This window comes from Pleurodeles waltl, chromosome 12 (genome assembly GCF_031143425.1).
Source record: "Pleurodeles waltl isolate 20211129_DDA chromosome 12, aPleWal1.hap1.20221129, whole genome shotgun sequence".
Classification (NCBI taxonomy): Eukaryota; Metazoa; Chordata; class Amphibia; order Caudata; family Salamandridae; genus Pleurodeles; species Pleurodeles waltl.
In genome coordinates this window covers 708,963,759-708,989,205 of record NC_090451.1, presented here as the reverse complement: position 1 = coordinate 708,989,205, position 25,447 = coordinate 708,963,759, and the positions used below count along the sequence as shown (strand labels likewise).

At 46.5% G+C, this 25,447-nt stretch overlaps 1 protein-coding gene across 7 annotated transcripts in view; it reads right to left on the bottom strand.

Annotated features, from left to right (window-relative positions):
* MINK1 (misshapen like kinase 1) overlaps positions 1-25,447 on the bottom strand; it is a 503,992-nt gene that overhangs the window by 104,012 nt on the left and 374,533 nt on the right. For all 7 annotated transcript variants that reach the window (XM_069215741.1, XM_069215740.1, XM_069215743.1 and 4 more), the window contains 3 exons: positions 25,312-25,424; positions 13,393-13,481; positions 1,738-1,898 (listed from right to left, as the gene is read on the bottom strand). In XM_069215741.1, coding sequence (XP_069071842.1) covers positions 1,738-1,898; positions 13,393-13,481; positions 25,312-25,424 — 363 coding nt within the window. The remainder of the gene's footprint in view (positions 1-1,737; positions 1,899-13,392; positions 13,482-25,311; positions 25,425-25,447) is intronic.

Genomic DNA, 25,447 nt, shown 5'->3' with positions numbered 1-25,447 from the left:
AAGAGATCCCTGGGTCTCCCATTGAACTCCATTGCAAACCCAACGCCTGTTTGCAATCTGCACACGGCCGCCCCGTGCCTCTGAGGGTGTACTTTTTGTGCTGACTTGTGTCCCCCCCCCCCCCCCCAGTGCTCTACAAAACCCCTCTGGTTTGCCTCCCGAAGTCGCGGGTACCTACCTGCTGGCAGACTGGAACCGGGGCACCCCCTTCTCCATTGAAGCCTATGTGTTTTGGGCACCACTTTGACCTCTGCACCTGACCGGCCCTGAGCTGCTGGTGTGGTAACTTTGGGGTTGCCCTGAACCCACAACAGTGGGCTACCTTGGACCCAACTTTGAACCCTGTTGGTGGTTTACTTACCTGCAAAACTAACAAATACTTACCTCCCCCAGGAGCTGTTGAAATTTGCACTGTCTAGTTTTAAAATAGCTAATTGCCATTTTTGCCAAAACTGTACATGCTATTTTGCTGATTCAAAGTTCCTATGATACCTAAGTGAAGTACTTTTCATTTGAAGTATTGAGTGTAAATTTTGAACCTGTGGTACTTAAAATAAACTAAGAAAATATATTTTTCTATATAAAAACCTATTGGCCTGGAATTGTCTTTGAGTGAGTGTTCCTCATTTATTGCCTGTGTGTGTACAACAAATGCTTAACACTACCCTCTGATAAGCCTACTGCTCGACCACACTACCACAAAATAGAGCATTAGAATTATCTCTTTTTGCCACTATCTTACCTCTAAGGAGAATCCTTGGACTCTGTGCATGCTATTTCTTACTTTGAAATAGTACATAAAGAGCCAACTTCCTACAGAGCCCATGTTAAATGAACCTCAACTTTGACCTCTACCCAGCCCGCCCATGTTGATGGTGGTGGGTGTTTGGGGTTAAACTAAACCCCAACCTTTGGACATCCTAACCCCTGGAGACTGGAATTGTAAATCTTGTACTTACCTCAAAACTGTGCTAACTTTTCTTCACCCCTAGGACTGTGTCTGAAAATTGCATTGTTAATTTTTAATACAGATATTTGCCATTTATCCGAAAAACATACAACTTGCCAAATTGAAACAAAGTGGAACTGATACATATGTTGGATACTTACTTGCAAATGTAATTACCTGCAACTTGAATCTTGTGGTTCTAGAAATAAAGTAGCAAAATATATTTTTGCTATATAAAAACCATTGGACTGGAGTTAGTAATTGAGTGTGTGCCTCATTTCTTGACTGTGTGTACAACAAATGCCTTGCACTACCCTCTGATAAGCCTAACTGCTCGACCACACTACCACAAAAGAGAGCTTTAGTATTATGTACTTTAGACTCAGTTAAGCCTCTGGGGAACCCCTGGACTCTTTGCACACTATATCTCATTTGATATTGTATATACAGAGACAACTTCCTACAATAGGTGAAAGCAAGACTGAGTCAATGGGTGAATAGATGCTTACATCCACACAATCAGTCTTCCATTAAACAATGCACAGACGTTCACCATCCATGTGCTCAGTCACTTTACTTTCAACTCATGAATCTATCCATCTATGCACTGACCAGTTCTTGCATTCACCCACTGAGGCATAAATAATACCACAAACTGATTTCATTATAACCCAGACCTATTGGCTTTGTCAATGCTTGATTATATCTGCCTAAAAAAAGAGCATAGACCAACCTTGGAGTGGGAATTGTTTGAGTGGCAAGTGTGTTTGTATCACACCTTCTCTTACCTGGCACCAGAACTGTCCCTGCTCTCATCCTGCCGGTCAGTGTCTCCTTCATCATCCTCTTCCTCACTGCTCTCAATTTCATCGCTGGATGAAGAGTAGTCCATGGCTTTCTTTGGGGGTTTGGGGACATCTTCTGGACGATCTTTCAACAGAACATAATCCTTTGGAAAAGATGAAGACAATGAGTCATTGGGCAGTACAAGCTTCCCTCTTCCAGAGCTGATGGTGCTCATCATGCAAACGCACGAGAACACACTGTCCCATGTCATCACCTGAGCTCAAATGATGCTAGTGTCAAACCTGTCACAAACACTAGCCACTTTCTAAGCTCCAGAACCCACTATTCCAGCTCATCCGAGCCCCAACTATCATTCAGATGGATTTTTATACTTTGATCATTACCTTCACATCTTTTATCCAGAAATACTACAATACCTTGTTTTCAGGACCCCTTCTAACAATATTCTGCACAATCCGTGTCAGGTCTTGTAGAACCATACACATGTCTTCACTGCACTCTGGAATGACAGCTGCAGAGTCTTCGCACCTGAGGATACAACTATTTCTGTACAGCAACAGGGATTGCAATGCTTGCTCCATTCTTGGGAGGCGCAGGTACCACAGTCTTGCAATTCAGTCTCAGCTTTACAGTCTCAAGAGCGAGAGCTTCAGCTGTTCTATTCCTGATAAAACCCATAAAAGATGCAAGTAATCCACTGGGACCTGCCAATACTTCTATGCACACACACAAAAACACATCCATCCCTAAGGTGTTTCCCAAGTTACTCCTATAGTGACATCTGTACATGCTTCCTCATTTCCAGCTGGGAAATTTGTCCAACCTAGCATCAGGACTATTCAAATGAAGAAATACAGGGTCAGCTTGCTCCCTGGGACATTCCAGACCCCTATGCAACCTCCCTGCACCTGGACTAAGTCCTATCCATCATCAGCAATCTCTGAACAACAGGACTGATATTCTGCACCAGGTCGCCCCCACATCCACCTACCCCGCAACAGCACAAAAGAAAAGAAAACATATTTTTTAAATACAAATAGTCAACCTGTAAAAGCCAGAGGATGGATAAAAAAATCACTAAACTTAATCGAGAGATGGATCTACATATAAATGCACAAAATGAAAGACACAGTAACAAATCTCTTACATAAACAAAACAGATGCCTCAGTAACAAGAATGCAACCAGCTTTTGTTTCTAGGTGATTAGAAGAGGCCGGTTTGTGCTTGGCCAGTGGGTATTGGCAGCCACTACCGTAACTGGAGTTCAGCTGCTCTTATCCATCTGCAGGTCCGCAAGGCTACCTGTAGCAGAGGCAGCCTCGGTTTGAAAAGGTCCATGGGAAGTCATGACAGTACTGGGCTGAGGTTACCTTTTACAGGAAAAGGCAAATACAATGGTAGCAAATCAAATCCACAAAAATGCTATTATGATAAAGTAAACATAAAGACACCGCGTGACATGAAGAGCAGAATGAACACTGAGGCATTAAAACATTTACGTACCAAACAAAATGCCCACTGGACAAACCGAAAGCAAGAGCACAGTTTTGCCAACAATTTGCTGTCTAGTTAGTGTGATATGGATCAGCCATCACTAAAGCAACCAATGCATCTCTCCCCTCCATAACCCTTCTCCGGAGAGATATCCTCTGAATAAAGTATAGTTAAAGGTTTTGTGGATTCCCCTATTCCCAGCAGACTGCCATAGCTTTATAGGTAGGAAAGACTCACTCATTCCTCTAAGGTGGTCACTTTTTCATCTCTTTCCTTCTAGTCGGGCATTTGCTGTTTCCCACAAACCAGGACCCTCTTCCACCACTAAATAAAAGTAAAATACAAGGGAAAGACGCCTCACATGAGACTCCCAGGGAAGACACCAAAGTCTGCAAATGAGCACTGCGACTATAGATCAAGTTAACATGTGGCATGAATTATACAAAGAGAATGAGAGCTATATGTGGATACAGGACAACTAGGTCTGCAGGTTCCAGCTGGCTATTCCTTTAACCTGAAGGGAGCCAACCCTCACTCTCATTGAATTCTCTGGGCCACCAGTGATGTACCTTTAACACTTGGTTAATGGTTCCTTCGGTTATTTGGACTGTGTGGTAGCTGTGTGGCTTATAAGTCACAATCATAATGGTTAGCTTCACCCACCAAATTCCCGACCTTAGTTAAGAGTAATGGCTCTTAAGAGTTGTGTGCAGGGGAACTGTCTCGGCGGCATAAGCAAAGATTACTAATTTAAGAAAAGTAGAACGTGGAACACATGCCCATATTTTAGTGTAAAGAGCAATGGGCTCCCGCTCACAGTAGCAAGGCTTTGGAGAAGCTCAAATATGGCCACTGGCAACCATGCCTAGCACAAGGCAATGACAGCTGCCAATGCCAGGTGACCAAAACTGCATTATGATGATGACTGATTGCCAATGAACAATCAACATCATGGATTCTCTGGAATAGGTTTGGACAGTTTACTTCGAAAATATTCTAGAGGCAAAGTTTAGCAAACACAAAAATTCTATTACCACTATAAGGCATTCCTAATCAGGAAAAAGTTAGTTATGGTTCATGCAGGCAGTCTTTGCAGACCTTAAGTACTCTGTGCATCATCACAAACTCTTGAGCAAGAAACATGAATTTGGGGAAACAGCACAAGAAGAAGGAAACTTGAAATCTACGTCGAAGAGGCTGCGATCATAGACAACAGTAACCAAAAGGAATCTTCACTGACCAACTTTTCAATTTAGAACCATCTCCAAGTGAAGACTGGGAAAGTGTGGCCTACAAGTAAGAATCTTCAGGGCCAATGACTACTTTTGTGGAGCTTTAAAGATGAGGCACCGCTTCTCTAGCACGTCTGAAGACCCTGCTGACCATACTGCTCTACAACCTCCTACGCATGCCACAGGGTGTTGGGCTCAGCTGCTTCCTGCTGCCTTTACCCCTTGGGGGGCACCACAGTGCCTTTCAACTTCCATGCAGATGCTACTTCTCACACTTGTGTTTCCCACTAGACTACCTGCTGAATGTTTTGTGGAAGACCACCAACACTACAGGATTTTCACCAAAAGCCGAAGAGCGGGACAGAAAACAGGATGATGGTAAGCACATGCCAGAACATGTATGCTACAGGACAGAAAATGGCAAAAATGTAAGACACTCCAAGACAGCCATGCGCAAACACAAACATACAGAACATGTGCACTAACCTCGCCTATGGCTCGCTTATAACTCTGAGGGGCCACAAGGGAGAGGATGCAGGAAAAGCAAGGGGAAGATATTAGTTTGTGAAACAGCGCAGCTTCCAAAGAATTCTGACCCCTAAGAGGGTCACTTCAAAGGGCACATTCTCACATGTGAGTGCACTTCTCCAATGTGAAGTCTCCATTATTTGAAAGCTGCACAGTGGTTGATCGTCCCATTTTATGAAACAGTGAAATTTCAAGTCTCAACAGACTGTGATCTTACACAAGCCACATACATGCCAATAAACACCACACAGTTCATTCATTTCTGGTCCTGGGCAAACCCACAACGAGTTCCTAATACTTGTCAGCCACAACAATCTCTTCACCAAGAGATGCATACGAATTGTCCTTGCAAAGGGATAGCATCAACTAAGGAATGATGTCAGGTGACCACCACATTCAGTTGTTATCAACCCCTCTAACGAACAACAATTATCAGCGAGTTAAACTTCAGACGTTGGTGATGGTTTATGGGAAAGGAGATGCTTTAATTCACCCTCACATGTGTTTGGTTGACAAAGAGTAAACAGAGAGGGAGACATTGGAATTATTTCAGATTGTGAAGCTCTAAAATAATGGGTATAAAGGAGACTTAGGGGAACAATGGCCATTTTCCCAAACTATAGAATGGGAAGGCAGAGGGTCAGGGATAGGAGTGATGTCTAAGAAATGTGCAACATTAAGAACTGGGGTAAGGTCACTGAATAGTTGGTCGGACAATACCCCATCACACTATAGCTGTGAATTAGATAAAAGGCTGACTGCTTTCCCATCAGATTTTATACATACCTACTACCTAAGCTTAATCCATAGGTGTGCTCTGTAGGTCCAGCAGCGATGGAGCGAAGCCAGATTTGTACTTTGTTAATTACTCCTATTTAGAAACTCTCCATGTAAATGTACCTTGAATGGATGTCTGGCAAGTCTAGCACTGATCATGCCCTTATAGACATACGATGTACGTCCCCATTATTGAATGCTATGGGACTCGTGCTCCACCGAGACTCCCACTGTTCCTTCGTCCAGACTTGCAGAACGTCCTGCATGTACGAAAGGAGTCAAACACATTGTACAGAAACTAGGGAGATAAAACGCCCATTCAGCGTACAGCCCACACCTAAAACTACACACTGCCTTCCCTAGTGTGGATGCTTTAATCCTTCCTTACACCACATTGTAAATGCATAGACGAGGCATACCAAGGGAGTCTTCTGAAAGAAGGGTGTACGTACAAGTAGAGTAAACTAGGCCGAGAAAGCTAAACTAAGTGCTTCTTTCCAATCCACTTAAAAATGTATTTTTAAGAGAATAGGAGTGTTCGGTCCAGGAATGGAAGGGAGAGCTAGTTACATCATGCCAGGAGTCTATGCCAGCTCAATGGTCGAAATGTGCATCTCTTTCGAAGAATATAAGGCAGGCTTAGACTCCCATTGGACGCTTCAGAAATTACGTAATGGGGACATGATAGTGGAGAACCACTGACACTGCCTCAGCTCTAACTGGACAACGGTGGCCACTCTATGGACAGTGGGAGCCTCCAAACAATGTGATGTTATAGGATACTACTCTGAGCCCAATACAGGGCTCACACTCACTCGTTTAACATTGCTTTTGCTGTGTACTAAGTGCAGGCTCCACCTTGTTGTGTGGCAGAAACTCTAATCAACAGGGGAAGTGAGTTTGTGATCTACTCCCACCAGAGGCATCCGTGGCTCAGGCTTACTGAGTAGCAAGGGTAAAAGGGCCAACGCCTGTCCAAAGGAAGAGGAAGGAAGCTTGTGTGAGAAAGGTACAGAAACTGGACAACTCTAGTTAAAGGCAAGTAACTTCTGCTCTTGTCCAGCCCTGGATCTGTCACAGATTCACATCTTGCATTAGGACTATAGAAGCAGTGCCAGAATCAACAGCACTGTGGCGGTATGTACGAGACTGCCCTTAATAAAACAGATTCATGAGCACCACCAGTTGTACAGAACCTCAGACCATAACTGGACATCAGAGAGCAGCGTCTTGTGAACATGGAAGCAGAGGGCCATTTTACCAATTTACAAATGTCTGTGTTGGACCTGGCCCTTTTTGCAGGGTCATCCCCAAATGTTTTCCTCCTTCCTCTTATTTTTTCTGACCTGTTTTTGGTGGCTTTAGGACCCTGGGCACATTACCACTGCTACACAGTGCTAAGGTGTATATACTCTCTGTCTAAATTGTATTAGTGATTGGTTTATCCATGATTGGCATATTTGATTTACTGGTAAGTCCCTAGTAACATGCACAAAAGGTGCCCAAAGCCTGTAAATCAAATGCTACTAGTGGGCCTGCAGCACTGATTGTGCCACCCACATGAGCAGCCCTGTAAACATGTCCCAGACCTGCCACCGCAGTGTCTGTGTGTGCAGTTTTGCACTGTCAGATCAACCTGGCACTTGCCAGGCCCAAACCTTCCCATTTAGTACAGGACATGTAAGGCACCCCTAAGGTAGGTCCTAGGTACCTCCATGGGCAGGGTGCAGTGTATTTAAAAGGTAGGACATGTACTGATGTGTTTTACATGTCCTGATAGTGAAATGCTGCCAAATTCAGTTTTCACTATTGCAAGGCCTATCTCTCCTGTGGGTTAACATAGAGATTGCCTTCAAATATCTTTTAAGTGAATTTTCCCATTGGGAGCAGATGGAGATCTGAAGTTTGGGGTCTCTGAACTCACACTTTAAAAAATAGAGCTTTTAGAATAGTTGGTTTTTAGATTATCTGTTTGAAAATGCCACTTTTAGAAAGTGAGCATTTTCTTGCCTAACCATTCTGTGCCTCTGCTTGGCTGCTGAATCTACGTCTGGGTCAGACTGACAGTTGGGCTGTTTGTGAATTCACTCTAGGCAGTGACACAAAGGGAGCTGAGTGGTGTCCTGCATAGCCTGATGAGTCTTCGTAGGGTAGAGTGAGAGGGAGGGGATGTCACTTGCACTTGAAAGGGCTGTGCAAACCCTCACACAATACCGACTCCAACCCCCTACCAGTTTGTCTGGGGAAGGGGAAGGGAAAGGCAGGGTCTTATGCACTTTCCTTTGAAGTAAGTTTGCCTACTTCAAAGGTAGAAAAGAGTATAAGTATTGGACTGCTGACCCCACAACTTTAGATTACTACAGGATCAACAGGAACCTCTGCCAAAGAGAAGAGGTTGATGCTTGAGGAGGACCTGCCACTCTGCCAGTTGCTTTGCTGTGCTGGCCTGCTGCTTCTGCCTGAGGAGGGAAAAGGACTGGACTTTGCTTTCTGAAAACCTGCTTGTGAAGTTTCTCCAAGGGCCTGGACTGAGCTTGCCCCCTGTTCTTAAGTCTCAGGGACATCAAAGACTTCATCTACGAGTGCCTGGGCTATTCTGCTGAGAGTCCTGCCTTGCTAAGAGTTGCCAAATCCAGTCCCTGGACCTTTAGAAATGGAAGCTGGTAACCTGCGGGGCAAAATCCTCGCACAGCTGTGTGCAAGTCAGAATCGAAATTGACGCAGCGCCTGTCCTTCGGCTGAAAAGTCGAGGCAGCACCTGCCTCACGGCTGGAGAATCGATGCAGCGTATGTTCTTAACGCGGACCCTTCGCACAGCACATCGGAATTTTCCATGCATCGACCCTGGGCTTCAAAATCTTCAACATCACCCGACCAGACCTGAAGTTGCTTGTCCAGAATCGACGCATCCCTTCCCTGGGAGGAAAGAATTGACGCATCGCTTACCTGGGGGATAAAGAATTGATGCACGGGCTCACTTGCGAGTAAGACATCAACGCATTGCTTGCTTTTCCGACTGATGCTTGCCCGTGCGGTTTTATTTTTGACGCACACAAGGTACTTTGTGCTAAAACAACGCATCCATTGATTTCTAGGGAGTAAGACTCTTTTTACTTAAAAAATTCATATCTTTTATTGTGTATGTTGGATTTTTGTAGCTGTGGTCTGGTTTGATTTAGATGAATATTGGCTATTTTTCTAAATTGGTGTGGGGTTTTCACTGTGTTACTGTGTGTTTTGGTACAAATACTTTACACATGGCCTCTGAGATAAGTGTAACTGCTTGTGCCAAGCTATCAATGGGGTGAGAGCAGGGGTTATATGAGCTATCTCCCTTACCTTGACTAGAGTGAGGGTCCCTACTTGGACAGGGTGTAAACTGTCTGCCAACTAGAGACCCCGTTTCTAACAGCCTGACTGGCAAAACACTTGTTTAATTTGTGTAAAACTTCAAAAAGTGCTCGCCGTCTAGTGAATGCAGTGTCTTCTCAGCAGCAGAGGAAGCCTGAGGAAAGAGCACTGGCAAGGGGACTTTTGTGTGCAAGCGGAATGATGTCAGCATTGTGGGTATGGAGTGTGAATCGAGGATTTGCCCTGAACCCAGCTTTGTCTCCAACACATAGAATTTAAGGTTTTTTTTTTTTGGCAGAAAATGCCTGGATCTCTCAACCATGTCTAGCAGAGGTCACAGATCGAAAGAATGCTGCTATTCAGTTGAGCACTGGTATAAATGCCCTGTGGATACATTGAAAAGATTTCTTCATGAGCTGCCACCAAAACTGTGCTACATTCCTATTTAAGTTGTTGTCTCAAGTGATGTAAATATTCGAGAGTACCACTTAACTAAATCCTTATACAGGTCTCGAAACAAAAACTGACCAAGTCTGAGGAAGGGGTAGCTGGGGGTGGCGAAGGGAAGAATGCTTCAAGCCTGACTTAGCTAGGTGTAGTACACATGAGAGGATCACACAAACACACATTTACGCAGAATCAATGTTCTTGAACATGGCCAAGATAGAAAACATTTTCTCTTCACAGCATTTATCATTATTATAAACAAGCTAGAGTCATGTTTAAATTAATCTTATGCCTGGGCATACCCAATGCTAAGAGTTCCAGGACTGAAACAACCAGACAGCAAAGTACAGTAACACTGGGGTGTGTTGAGTATCTGGTCATGGTTCTATGCTGGGAGATGGTGTCCAGTTTGAATTAGATCGGAATATCTATCAACATGTCTCAGTGTCTATGAAACAGACCTGCCTGGACTACGTCTTAAGCCACAAGGGAGACTGGAAGATCATGCCAGATGTTTCTTCATTTTGTGGAGGATCCTGAGAATCTAAGGGTTAGATAGAAAGTGTACACAACTATCCAAAACCAGGGATATGAAAGTGCATCCTACTCCACAGAACAAGTTACTTACCTTTGCTAACATCTTTTCTGGTAGAGACTCGATGTAACTGCAGATTCCTCACCTTCTGACTATCACCAGGCATCAGAGTGGATCGCAAACATTTGCATGGCAATTTGTTCCAACATCACAGGTGGTGCCAGGCTAACTCGTGCCACTCCGTCACATGCTACATGTTGTAAGGGCAGTGTATATACACATCACCTGCTCGCGCTGGCATCGGTTCCTTTCTTTCCACACCAACTGACGTGGATCTGGAGCTTCGATTGGCATTTGACAGATTTCTCATTTTCTTTAGTCTGATGACATGTTAAACGAATAGGATTTAAATCATGTGTAACCTGTCCCCGAGAGATGTCAGTTACTGATCCCTATGACAACTGTCTCTGGTGTCTTGGCTCCGACTCGAAGTTGTGTGTCAAGATGAGCAGTAAGGCCATCCGTGAACATGAGGCCAAGTTATCCGTCGTCGAGATGTGGAAATCAAAGATCTGTTCCAGATCGGAGCCAACAGCATTACCGTCGCAAGGACTCCCTCTTGTTCTCGAGGTTGTTCACGTGATCAGACCTCCTCCAAGTCAAATAAGTCAAAGTGGAGCCATAGAATCATAAGAGGTCCAAGCATGGTTTTCCTGGGTTGCATCACCAGCACTACTCGCAGTCACGTGAAACACCTGGTACTTCTAAGCCACAGAGCCATTCCTCTCTTGCAGGTCCGGCTCTGACACCGTTCCAGATTCCTTCAGATCAGGTGGCAACGCCAGATCAAATCCAACAGCTACAACTCCATCTGGAGAAAATATTTGGTGCTAAACCAGGTCGTTCTTGTGTGCCTTTGGGCCCAAATGATGAAAGGGGGCGTCCAGCGGAGCTACCGTTGCAGATCTGCCCTCGATGCCAACTGTTCTTCTTGACCTTGTTCTGAGTTTGAGGTCTGTGCCACAGAACAAGCAAGCCACCCTTCAGCAGCCACACCAAAACACCTTTAATTGGACCTTGACATCCCACGATCACCCAGTTGAAGGTTTTATTTTGTTTTAACTCTGGCTGGAGTAGCATTACCTCGGATCAATGGGTGCTCCAGATCATGGCAAGGTTACTCCCTACCCCTCCTCACCTATCCTCCAGACATGCCACCTACACCACAAAATCTCCCAGAGGACAACTTGTCTATACTCCAAGGAACATTTCTAGCTATCTTGGCCAAGGGAACAATGGAGAGGGTGCCAGTTTCAGAAACTGTGACTGGTTTTTACTCCTGTTACTTTCTAATACTGAGAATGGATGGAGGGCTTCGCCCCATCTTGGATCTATGTCTCCTGAACTTCTTTTCAAGGAAAGGCAAATTCAAAATGCTCGCCCTGGCCCAAGTTATTTCTGCCCTCGATCCGAGAGACTCAATGGTAGCGTTGGGCTGGCAGGATGCATACTTCCACATTTCTATTCTTCATTCCCACAAGCACTACCTGTAGTTTAAGGTGGGCTAGGAACACTTTCAGTTCTCCCTTCTTCTCTTTGGCATGAATAGTGCACCGCAGGTGTCCACAAAGATGATGGTGGTGGTCTCAGCTTATCTGAGGTGGTTGGGAATACCAGTATTCCCATTCCTCAAAGAATGGCTACTGAAAAGTGGGGGTTGCCTCAAACTGTTGCAAATCATCTCCAGATGATGGCTGCTCTGTCGACATCGCTGGGCTTCTCCATCAATGTACCGAAGTCACACCTGACTCCTTCCCAGAGGCTCCCTTTCACTGGAGCCATATTGGATATGGCACTCTTCCGAGCTATCCCTCCACCTCAAGGAGTCCAGGACATTCAGGCTGTAATTCTGATGTTTCAACCTTTGACCTCAATCTCAGAGACAACGGCTCTTATGGTTTTGGACCTCTTGGCCTCTTGCATCCTGCATGTGGATCATGCGAAGTTCCATTCCTTTGGAGGTGTCATTAGCCTGCATTGGGGCACGGGACTATTATACCCCTTTCTGCCTCTACTTTTCCTTCCTGAGTGTTGAAAACATAAGACCAGAGCAAAGTCACCCTTGTGGATCTGGACAGGGCTAGCAAACTGTGGTATCTGGAATGTGTGCCATGAGCATCTGTCCTCCAATATGGCTGCCTTTATGGGAGAATCTCCTATTGCAGAACAGGCCAGAGTTCTACACCCGAACCTGAACACCATACATGTTCATGCGTGGAGACTGAGCGGGATTCGCTCTTCCTTCTGAAGTAGTTAGTGTCATTCCACCAGCCAGGCGTTATTCCACCAAAATCATACATACATGACGCTTGGCCAAGTTTGTTGTATGGTATTCCTCTCATCATATCCAACCCTTACAAGCTTCTTCATCTGATATTTTCCTATTTTGTTTATTATTGGCCAAGTAAGGCCTTGCTGTGGCCACAGTGAACATTACTTATCAACCATTTCGGCCTTTTTAAGCTCAATCAGCCATCCTGTTAGTAGTCACTATGAGAACAGGAGAACACAGTAAACCCCAACCCTGCCTTATTACTTTATCAACTAAAGACACATCTTTTACGTCCAGCCTGCACTACCCAGAAAACCCTCTTCACATTTACAATTGTGCACGACTCCCAGGCCACCCTCCCCCCCCCGCCACCCCCACTGACAGGCCTCAACAGGTAGCAATTGCCTGATCATCTTTTATGTACTGATCTTCTTCTCATGGTTCTCGCCTTCACCAGTTCTTCTACAAACTATAATTGTATGTACTCAGTTAGATTTAAAGCAACTAAATGCATATATTTGCTAATGCACTAAATGTATATGTTAAATAAGCAGTGCCCTGAGAGACTGCCCGCGGGTGAGGATACATCCCAAGGCATTCTGAGATGCATATTTTGAACACTTTACTGTGGCCAAACACTTGACAATAGCCCTAGTCCAGACACTGGAATGTGAGAGCCAACAATCAGACCCTTTGAACAAACATTTAAGTCAATACTTTAATCTTAAAAAGTATTTGAGCCTTTATGAATTCCTGGCTCTCTAGTGTACGAACAGCAGTGGCTACAGCTTTAACCATCACATGTTACAGAGGTAACTCTTCTTTTGTTTAGCATGATGTAGTAAAAACAACACATGGCTTCTACATTGATTTTAGAACTGAGCCTGGTAGGGCTGCTGTTGAAACAAATGTATTGAAAGACGTAGTAAAGTCACTTACTGCCGGCCTGCCGGGTCTGGATCTGTGATCGTCCTGCTTGGGCTTGTTCACCTGGGAGAGGATCGGGGAGCCTTCGATCTTGGAGGTAGCTGTGGACAAACAGTTTAAGTTTACTTCTCTGATCACAGCGTGTCATCCTGGCCCTATATTACTCATTGGTTACAACTCCCTCTTCTAAAGAAAGAAAGGAACAGCACATCTGAAAGATCCCTAATCAGGCCTGGAAACGACTGGATGCTCTGCGGCCACTGGCAACCCTTATCGCCTCTCAGCATCGGAAGGACCGGCTCCCTCTCTGCAGCAATATGTTCAACATTCAACAAAATCACATATAGGTGGTCATTCTGACCCTGGCGGTCTTTGACCGCCAGGGCGGAGGACCGCGGGAGCACCGCCGACAGGCCGGCGGTGCTCCAATGGGGATTCCGACCGCGGCGGTAAAGCCGCGGTCGGACCGGCACCACTGGCGGGGTCCCGCCAGTGTACCGCCGCCCCATTGAATCCTCCGCGGCGGCGCAGCTTGCTGCACCGCCGCGGGGATTCCGACCCCCCCTACCGCCATCCAGATCCCGGCGGTCGGACCGCCGGGATCCGGATGGCGGTAGGGGGGGTCGCGGGGCCCCTGGGGGCCCCTGCAGTGCCCATGCCACTGGCATGGGCATTGCAGGGGCCCCCGTAAGAGGGCCCCTACATGTATTTCACTGTCTGCTGCGCAGACAGTGAAATACGCGACGGGTGCAACTGCACCCGTCGCACAGCTTCCACTCCGCCGGCTCGATTCCGAGCCGGCTTCATCGTGGAAGCCTCTTTCCCGCTGGGCTGGCTGGCGGTCTGAAGGCGACCGCCCGCCAGCCCAGCGGGAAAGTCAGAATTACCGCCGCGGTCTTTCGACCGCGGAACGGTAACCTGACGGCGGGACTTTGGCGGGCGGCCTCCGCCGCCCGCCAAGGTCAGAATGAGGGCCATAGTCTCCAGCAACAACTTCACCGTCAGTGGTTCATCACACCGAGCTCTACCGCAACAGAAATGTAGCACTAGAGATGATCTTTCAGACATATGGCAGCAGAATGATAGTTTTAGCAGGAGTAATTCTAGGACATTGCCTAGTGGTCTAAAGGTAATTAGTCCCGGCACAAGTTGTCTAGAGATTTGCTTTGTTTGTTAATTATAAGTTCCTTTTACGTAGGGTTTTTCTTTGTTTTTTTTTTCTCTGAAAGACAGTCGTATGTATGTGTGATGCTGTCCTGTGATTTTACCACTGAAACATTGATGCTGGTGCTCAGGTGAAAAGAATGTTAGTAAGTTGGGATTGGGAGCCTGAAGGAAGAAGGCCTGAGGCAAGAAGCAGCAGATGTAGCTAGCAAGTGGCTCTTAAATTTAGAGATGTGCCTAGGGCTTGTCTCAAGCATAATCCGTGGTTAAGAACCCAAACCTCCTTAGTCAGAGAGCTGCTGGATGCAGGTAGATGATGTAACATACAGCGCCCAGGTGAGCTGCCAGGGGTCCATAGTCTAGAGGCAATAAAGTAATAGGAGTGTTTTCCTTTAAACTTGTTTTTTTCCAGAGGACTGCAAGGTAGCACTGTCAAAACCTGAAGGACGATTATTTTAAATGAGAAAGGAGATAAACGGCCAACTATTGAGGAAAGGTGAGGCTCGGGCAGGAAATCTGTTTTACAAAACAAACAAGCTACTTACCTTTGTTAATGCTCTTTCTGGTGCAGACTCTACCCAGCCACAGATTTCTCATCTTTTGTTCATTCCCCGTGCATCAGACTGGCTCTGTAAACATTTCAGCAGCACCTCTGTGTGTCCGTACGTGGCACCGTACAGCTCCGTACAGACACATTCCGTTCCAGAAAGGACATGAGCAACCTCTATAGACGCCACTCCCGCGTGCTGACATCACTTGCTTTCGAGCCTGTCCACGGACCCAGATGCAAAGCCTCAAAAGCAAACTGATGACCAGTGTGAAGAATCCTAAACTTGGGATCTTAGTAGCGGATCGAGATTAACCACAGAATGGAGAGGATGGGGGCGGGGATGTCGGAGAGGAATGTGTAGCCATATGGAGCTGCTACCAAGAAAGTATGCTAAGGGATATAAGTAACCTGTCCTTCTGTTAGAGACTTCTAGCTACAGATTCCACATCTTTTGAATAGATAAGTGTGAGAAAACAGGGCTGATTGCAGAGGCCCCCTAACTTTTTGCCCCCATTTTTCACTTTTTGCTGGTGTTTTCCTGACTCTGATGGTACCCCGGGTACTGCTAACTAGTCCCAGGGACTGTACTCTATGTAAACCCAGTATGCAAATTAGGATAATTATAATTGGCTAAGCAACCTACCTATAAGTCCCTAGTATATGGTAGGGCGTATGTAGGTTTAGGGACCCCAGCATAGGTAGTGTCCCCATAGGTGCACTGCTGAGGTGCCCAGTGTCATTTTAAAAGCAGGCCTGCCTTGCTGGCTGCTTTTAAATTAAAGTTACATGTAAATTCGACTGGAATTAAAAGTAGTTCAAAAGCCTTAAACTACCTTATTTTTACATATAAGTCACCCCCTAAAGTGTGCCCTATGTGCCCCTAGGGCTGGGGGCCATGTAACTATAAGCAGGGACCTTATAAAAAATAGTTTTATAAGCCCTGGTGAAGCAAAACAGCCAAAATCGTTTTTCCCTCGTTGTAGTGAATGGCCTTCATAGGCAAGAATGGGGAGACTTTATTTTAATTTTTTTTAATCCCCTTAAGTTAAAGATACCACAATAATGATATCAAATTAATTGTTACAATAAATCCCACAACTTCCAGTTGTGGGATTTAATATAACTTGTTTAGGTAAAGAGTTTTAAACTTTACCTGAAAAGTTGCCAAATTCAGCCCTGTAGTGTTTTTGCTGCTGTGCTCTGATTGGTCAGCCTCTCGCAGCCTGGCCGGGCTGCTTGATGAGGTGTGAGGTGGCATGGCTTCACGCAAAGAGATGTGCCTGTGGGAGGGGATCTCCCCTTAGCAGATGGTGAGGCAGGAAGGGGGAGGGCTGCCAAACTGGTCTTCAAAGGCAGAGGAGGACATTTGGAGCAACCCAGCAACACCCCCACATCCTGCAAACCCAGACAATTAGGTGCCCCCTCGATTAGGTTAGGAGAGGGGTGTGTTTAGGATTTGTAGCCACACCAGTGGGTGGACTCCACCAGATGTAACCTCCAAAAATCACTTTCAGCCATGATGGATTTTTGAAGAATGTTGCCTCCTAGGATTGATTTTTGCCACACTTCCCAGGAAGTGGTGGTCACAGGGGGGAGGACCCTGCACCTGATTGGAGAACCAGGACCCCGGTGTTTTTCACCCAGGAGCAAGGATAAAATTGGCAGACCTGCACCCACACCTCAGATCCCCATCAGATTCCAACAAGGAAGAACCACAGAAGGAGAAGGACTGCCTTTCTGGACCCCTGGCCTGCACCTGGACCCTGCACTCTGGAGGACTGCACCAGCTGCACACTTTGGCTTCACCACAAGAAGGACTTTGCCTGGCTTCAACTGGTTCAAGGAGGGGCTCCCTGTTTGCTACAGGTGAAAACTTGCTAACCAAAATCAGCTGCACCGACTCCTGAAGAAAACAATAAGCTGACCACTGTCCAGTGATCAAAAAGGAGTTTGCGCCAGGTGCATTCTAGGAGTTGTAGTCCGCACCCTCAAGGAGCATCTCAGAGCTTCTGGAACTTTGGGTTGAACTGTGGACCTCAAAAGAACCTTCAAAAGAAGATCCAGAAGTTTGGAGAACTTTTGGAAAAAAGCGCCATAGAGGGACTGACCAACCGCAGCAACTCTAGCCAGCTAGCCTCAACCGCGACCCGGCCTGACTCGCAGGTCCGTGCAGGTGAAGAAAATCTCCCAAAAAGTGACTACGTACGAACGTAGGAAGTTGACCGGGACCTCCCAGGCAGTGTATCCGAAGAGGGCTCCAAGGACGTCGGATCAGGATTCAGGTTTGCCCCGATCGAAGGATTTTCACTTCGAAAAAATGACTAAGTCCGAAGGTAAAAATCTTAACCGAGGGCTCCCGCGAAGCATATCCGAGGAAGATTTCCAGGAGGTCGGATTGGGCTGGCAGGTTCGTCCCACTGAAGAAAATCTCCAGAAAAACGACTAGGTCCTAAGGTAAACTTTGGACCGAAGGCCTCCCGCAGGTTGTAGCCGAGCCGGGCTCCATCGCGGTCGGCCTCAAACTTTGACTTTGCCACGGTCGAGGTGCGATCAGATGACCAGATTGGCACTTTTTGTTTCTATGCCCTAGAAAGCAATAATTCTTTACAAATTCATATCTCCGGTTCCCCTTATCCGATTTTATTCATTTTGGTGTCATTTTAAAGCTAAAAATATTTCCTATTTTTATAAATTGATGTTGGATTTTTAAACTGTTTCCTGTGTTTTATTTAATTACTGTTTTGTGATATGTGAATGCTTTACGCTTTGTCTCCTAAGTTAAGCCTTGAAGCTCGTTGCCAAGCTACCAAGGGTTGAGCTAGGTTTAATTCACTGAGACCTAACAGGCCCTAAGTGGAGGTTAGTGGCCTGTTGCTCAGTGTAGGTACTTACCTGCCCTTACCAATAACCCATTTTCCAACAGATACCAAAGTAGCACCCATTTGGAGGTGGGTCTGTGGATGGATTCAAACCAGAAAGTCCTGCAGGAGCAAGCAGGCAAAATGCCCATTTCGGTGAACCTGACAATCCAAAGAATAGTGCTTTGTGAATGTATTGAAGTATGCCCACGGAGACAACTGGCAAATGTCTATGCCAGGTTCTCATTGGACTAATGCAGTGGTACCAGCTTTGGCCCTGGTAGAATGATCATGCAGTCCTTTTGGAGGCTGCTTTTTAGCCAACAATTATCAGATCTTAATGCAGAGAATGATCCTGCAGGAGCTGGCTCTCTTCAGCAAAGCCTTGACTTTCTTAGCTCCAGTGAACCCCAACAAGGAGCTGATCATCCACCCAGTGTTCTTTTGGTAAGATCTATGCAAGAGCTCAGCAGTCTTTTTGGGGTCCAAGCGATAGAGTCTCTCGAGGGGTGAGGTGGAGCACAGAATACTGGCAGGATGATGTTTTGACTGATGTGGAATGGCAATACAACCATGGGAAAGAAGGATACCCATGTCCCCAAAACCAGCCTGCCTGGGAAGAAGGAGATGAACGGCGGATTGACACAGAGCTTGAAGCTCAATCACATGATGCACCAATGTTATGGTGAGAAGGAACGATGTCCCAAGGATGAGGAACCACAAGGAACAGCTGTGATGCAGCTCAAATGGAATGAACGTCAAAAATGCAAGAACCAAATTAATGTCCCACAGTGGCATGACAAAGAGAGAGGTAGGAAACATATGTAAACCTTTTCAAAAGCGCACAACAAGAGACTTAAACAGAGAGGGGTGGTCTGGCAACCAGAGCCAAAATGTACCCTTTTAACTGTGCTCAGAGGATGGCCTTGCAGGGCTAAGGACAAAACAAGCAATAAAACATCAGATAACTTTGCCTGAAGTGGGTCTATCTGCCGAGCACCGCAACAAGACACGCACATTTGTCATAACGACAGGCGTATACATTTTTCTATCAAAGGACTCCTGGCTGCCAAGGTGAAATGAACCACCTGGGTAGGTCAAAGGCCTTCAGCTGTCGCTGCTCAATCTGTAAAAAAGGAAGGTGGAGATTGTGAAGGTTTGGGTGCTAAACCCTGCCCTGCTGCTGCAACAGCAGATCCTCCGAGTGGCAGCCTGATCGGAGGACAGATGCTCATACCCAGGAGTTCTGGATACCCTACACTCCATGCCCAGACTGGGGCAACTAGGATGACTCTGGCCTGGTCGGTCCTGATCTTCTTGAGAACTCGGGGAAGGAGTGGTGAAAGATATACATGCATCCAGAGTTCAACTCGAGGTGAAAGTGTCTGAGCAAGAGATGCCCTGGAAACTCTAGGTGCTGACATAGAGCATTCTCGGTGATGGTGAGCAGATTGAGCCAAGGTTCTCCCCATTCTCGGAAGAGACTTTGCGTGCCCCCAGGTGTAACTGCCACTTGCTATCCACTAGGCTCCAATGGCTGAGATCATCCTCTGTGGCATTTAATGATCCTGCCAGGTGGTTCACCACCAGGAAGATTTCATGGTGGCTAGACATTTCCAGAGATGCACAACCTTCTGGCACAGGATGAATGATCCCACTGCGCCCTTTCAGTTGCAGTACCACATGGCAGTGGTATTGTCCGTGAGAAGTTGTTCCAGCCTACCCATGATGGATGGAATTAATGTTATCAATGCCAAGTGGACGTTCCTCAGCTCCAGAACACTGATGTGGAGCCACGACTCCGCCAGAGCCAGAAGCCTCTTATCTCCATCGCTCCCAGATGTCCTTCACAACTCAGAAACCGTGCATAAGTCACCACTGGAAGTTCTGGGTGGGGTAGGGAGAGGGGTCCAGTAACCACCACTAAACGTCTTTTGCAGTTTCCTCCAAAATCTGAATGTGGTTGGAGAGGTTCTCTTATTGTTGGGCACAGTGAGACTTCAGATACTTGCAGACCCTGCATATGTCACCTGGTGTGATCGACCAGCAGGAAGCAGGAGACCGACAGCCCCAGCAGCCTCAGAGTCGATCTCACTGAAATCCAAGACTGAGAATGAAAGATCAGGATGCTAGTGAATGTCCTGTACTCTCTGGAAAGTGTGACAGTGCTGAAAGGAAAGGTAGGATGTAACACTTCCGCACAATTTGCAGGACCCGCTTGTCCAATGTTACTGCCTGCCAACCAAGCAAGATTAATTGGATGCTGCCTCCTACCAGATGGCTGCGCTCCACTAAGGGCATGCTAAAGGGGCTTCACAGGCAGAGGTGCAAGGGAGGGGTAGTAGCCTGGGCGGCCCATTGGCCTTGAATGAAGCCCCAGGGCTGGAACCGCGAAACAGCTGGGCGTTATGGTGGAGTTGGATAGGCTGATGGTATGGGACACCTCTAGCGAAGCCACAAAACGAACGGTAGGGCTGGTGCGACTGGTGAGGCTGGGACAATAAACCCAGGGTGCATCCCAAAGCCCTGCTTACCTTGACCACTCAAGAGCGACATCTGCCTTGTCCCCAAATAGGTGACTCCCATGGAATAGCAGGTCCATGATGGATGACTGGACATCACCTGAAAAAACAGTAGACCACAGCAAAGTGTGGAGGCGAAAGGGGACACTGAAGCCACAGCCCGCCCGATGGAATCAGTGGTGTTCAAGGCACAACGAATTGTGAGCGGTGTCGCAACCATCCTGCACGGCATGGGAAAGTACCGTAAGTAGATCGTCAGGGACACCTGGGAGGACTTGAGCCTCCGAGTTCCAAAGGGGCTGAGAACAGCACCCTGACAGGCATCTGCCATTCACCGACTTGATCTCCAAGCTGATGGATGAGAAAAGCCTCTTCCCAAACATCTGCACACATTCTCACAACCCTATTGGGGAGAGCCATTGTAAATGTGTTGGAATTGCATCATGGTCAAACCAGCACTGACTCGATTTCAGAGAGGAAAATAGGGGCATTGTCATCTGGCGTCAATTGAGTTGTCCAAGGATTGGTGTGGTCTGCTGTGCCGGAGTCCAGAGAGGAACAGGAGGTGACCTCTCTATGGGCTTGGAGGGTTCAGCTCGCGCTGAGGGTGAAGATGCCGATGGTAACAAAGCTGGAGAATCTCTCGGTTCTGTGAGGCCCACAGGCGCAGAAAGAAATCATTCTATTTGAAAGTCAAAGACCCAATAAACCAGAATGTATTGTGACAAAACGCAAAGGATTCAAGGTGACAGTCACAGACGCAAGTCTGAAGGCGCAGGACACACGGTCCTGTTTTATCATCCGACAACAATGAATGGGAAGGGACAAATCAGGGTATATGTTAAGTACAAATTCAGCTCCAGTACAGCACCTAAGAAACTTCCTGTGACAGTGGTAAAGCCTGCTGCAGAATGACTTGAACCACACCACACTCTTCAGGGTAAACATTTACATTCTTATACAGACATTAAGCTGAGCTCACTTGGCGCCCTGAAGTTGAGTACAGTGTATGACCCTGCGTGAGTCGAAACCATTGAGTTTCAGGCCATCCCAACTCAAGTCATTACTGGACTGTATTAGCATCATTAACTGTTAGCAATGTTACAATTTCCTGCTCCATTTGCTCCATATGAATAGAATCCAATGAAAACTACAGCTGGTCATTTCACCCTTGTAAGGTTACCTTTGGAGATGAGCTAATGCACCTACGTTTTGAGAAAATATTTCTTTTAGTAAAATTGTGAAAGTCTAAAACTGAACATTTATCCAGAACCAGGATGTATGGCCTAAGGAAGCGTCATGCAAGGGGAGTTAAGTCCCAATCTGCGACAGCTGCCTGAAGCCCCTTAGAGCGATCGGGTAGAGAGCAGGAACCCGCTCCTGTACACCAGTACTCCTCCACAGGACCCTTTTCATTAGGATCAGATTAATAAGGACAGTTCTTTTTCTCAATGGTGATTCAGCCTTGAGATAATTCAGGAGACTGCGAGACGTCCGACAGCTATCTTTGCTTGCTGCTCCAGAACTGGATGGAAAGCACATCTGTAGTGTTGGGGGCCGTAGGCCCTCATGCTACTAAAATAATAGACACAGATTTGGTAGCATGGTGGTTGGAACTGGCCACGGGCACGTGCGCCCGGCCCCTTTTATTGGCAGGGTCACCTGACTGGTGACGCCTGTGTTGGGTGGGTGTGGGGTGTGCATGTAAGACCAGCCCTCAGCCGAGCGGCTGGCAGAAACACTAGAACGTGTCCAGCAGGACTCTACAACATCCTGTGTTGGTGCCCTCGTACACAGACTTTCACAAAAGGCCACTTGATTCAGGAAGGAGTCTCCTGTGCGTTCTGTGTGTCAGTGTAATGTGCAGACAACCACTGGTGACACTATCACACGCAGCAACATTGCAGAACAGGGATACTTTCCGTTATCTAGTTCGATTCAATGTAGGGTATCATGTGATCATACGCATACTGCTGTGAACATTTGCAGGCTTAATAAAACAGAGTACACTTTTTCCTGAATACGTGCGCTAAGGTTTGGTCTTTGGTTTAAGTCTGGATTTGCAAACTCAAAACCAAGTGCAAAGTTTAAACCCATGTTTCAATGCCAAGGGCCTAGCGGAGCTGTTGTGCATTCGCTCACTTCTATCTGAGAACTGTTGTGAGACTTCTTTACATAAACAGGACTGTGAATGCTTTAAAAAAATCATTAAAAAATGGGAACTCAAAATGTTAACTATTAGTGCATACACGGGGCGCACAAACGGATGCAAGACATGTTTGTGGAGTCTCCAAAAAAGCGAAACAAACACAACTACTTGAATCTCATATCAGATTCTGGATTGCCTGACTCCATTGGAGACTCTTCATTGGGACAGCCAGAGCTATTTAACCCCTACGGTGCCTTGGACAAGGTGATCTCGTCCAAGGCACCGGTTCCCGGGTGCCTTGGACGAGATCACCTCGTCCTGCACCCAGGAACGAGGGAGCGCCAGCGCTCCCCGATGGGCTCCCCACCCACCGACCCCGGTGGTGGATGGAAGGGGAAGCCCTTCCCCTTCCCCTTCCACCCCCGACCCCCCTCCACCCCCCTGTGACGTCAGCACGCATCGCACACTGACAATCACAGAGGGCCTCCTCCCATTTGATCGAAAGAAAAATGCAAAGCATTTCTCTTTCAATGATGTGGGGGAGGCCCAGAGAGGCTTCAAAGGGAAGGAAAGGAATTTCCTTCCCTTTGAAGTCTCTCTGAGCGTTTCAAAAGCCGGATTGCAAAGCAATCCGGCTTTTGAAACGCCCACTAGACACCAGGGATTTTGTTTGTTTTTAGAAATTGGCAATAAGGGAGCGACCCCTTAGGCAAGGGTCGCTCCCAGGGGGGGCATTTTTTTGGAAGGCCTTTTCTGCCCCAGGGGGGAAGAAACCTCTAGGCACCAGGGATCATTTTTTTTTTTTTTTGTTTTTTTGGAGATGGGGAGTGACCCCTTAGGCAAGGGTCACTCCCCTAGGGGGCAACTTGTATTTAGGCCATTTCTGCACCCCCTTGGGGGCAGATTGGCCTATTTTTATGAGGCCAATGGGGACAGAAACCACTAGACACCAGGGAGTTTTTTTTACATGAATTTCACGCAAGGGGAGCGACCCCTTAGGCAAGGGTCGCTCCCCTGGGGGGCAAATTTATTTAAGGCCATTGGGGGGCACAAACCACTAGGCACCGGGGATTTTTTATTTTTTTTTGTTTTACAGACGGGGCCAGCTGAGCTAGAGGCCAAAATCTACAGGTAGGCACTTTGCAAAAAACACCTCTGTTTTCTGTCAAAAATTGTGATATGTCCACGTTGTGTTTTGGGGCATTTCCTATCACGGGCGCTAGGCTTACCCACACAAGTGAGGTATCATTTTTATCGGGAGTCTTGGGGTAACATAGAACAGCAAAACAAGTGTTATTGCCCCTTGTCTTTCTCTAAATTTTTTCCTTCCAAATATAAGAGAGTCTGTAAAAAAGGCGTCTATTTGAGAAATGCCCTGTAATTCACATGCTAGTATGGTCACCCCGGAATTCAGAGATGTGCAAATAACCACTGCTCCTCAACACCTTATCTTGTGCCCTTTTTGGAAATACAAAGGTTTTCTTGATAGCTATTTTTTACTCTTTATATTTCAGCAAATGAATTGCTGTATACCCGGTATAGAATGAAAACGCACTGCAGGGTGCAGCTTATTTATTGGCTCTGGGTACCTAGGGTTCTTGATGAACCTAAAAGCCCTATATATCCCCGCAACCAGAGGAGTCCAGCAGACGTAACGGTATATTGCTTTCCAAAATCTGACATTGCAGGAAAAAGTTACAGAGTAAAACGTAGAGAAAAATTGCAGATTTTTCACCTCAATTTCAATAATTATTTTTTCAGTTGTTATTTTCTGTAGGTAACCCTGGTAGGATCTACACAAATGACCCCTTGCTGAGTTCAGAATTGTGTCTACTTTTCAGAAATGTTTAGGTTTCTGGGATCCAGCGTTGGTTTCACGACCATTTCTGTCACTGACTGGAAGGAGGCTGAAAGCACAAAAAATCGTAAAAATGGGGTATGTCCCAGTAAAATGCCAAATTTGTGTTGAAAATTGGGTTTTCTGATTCAAGTCTGCCTGTTCCTGAAAGCTGGGAAGCTGCTGAGTTTAGCACCACAAACCCTTTGTTGATGCCATTTTCAGGGGAAAAACCACAAGCCTTCTTCTGCAGCCCCTTTTTTCCCATTGTTTTTAAAAAAACGAAATTTTCACTGTATTTTGGCTAATTTCTTGGCCTCCTTCAGGGGAACCCACAAAGTCTGGGTACCTCTAGAATCCCTAGGATGTTGGGAAAAAAAAAGGACGCAAATTTGGCTTGGCTAGCTTATGTGGACAAAAAGTTATGAGGGCCTAAGCGCGAACTGCCCCAAAGAGCCAAAAAAAGGCCTGGCACAGGAGGGGGAAAAGGCCTGGCAGCGAAGGGGTTAAGCAATGCCTGTCTGTCTGTTGATAATCAGGAGATTCATCAATAGGTTGTTGCCTCTTAAAACACAGAATTACTACTACAAAGTCAGTCACTCAACAAGCAGTAGGCACTACTTGGCTAGCAGAGTAATGTCTCACTACCCACCCGATGCATTACGGAGCGAAGTAACCATGATACTGAGTCAGTGGCTCTCCTGCGCCAATCGCAGTGCATAAATGAGGGTTTACATTTTTACCAGGACCACTGGCAGAGCAAAATGTCCAGCACACCTGAAACCTCAAAACAGGGAGATCAGATGGGACTGTGAGAACCAGGTCTTTCTTACTTGCAGGGTGAGACTTACCTCCTATCCTGTTGCGCTCAAGTGATCCCGCCTGTGGAAGATTCGGGAGTCCTGACTGTAGAAGGCTGTCTGACCGTTCCCAACCGGGATCGCTCCGCCTAAGATCAGGGTTACTGCAGCAAAGGAGAGAGTAAGT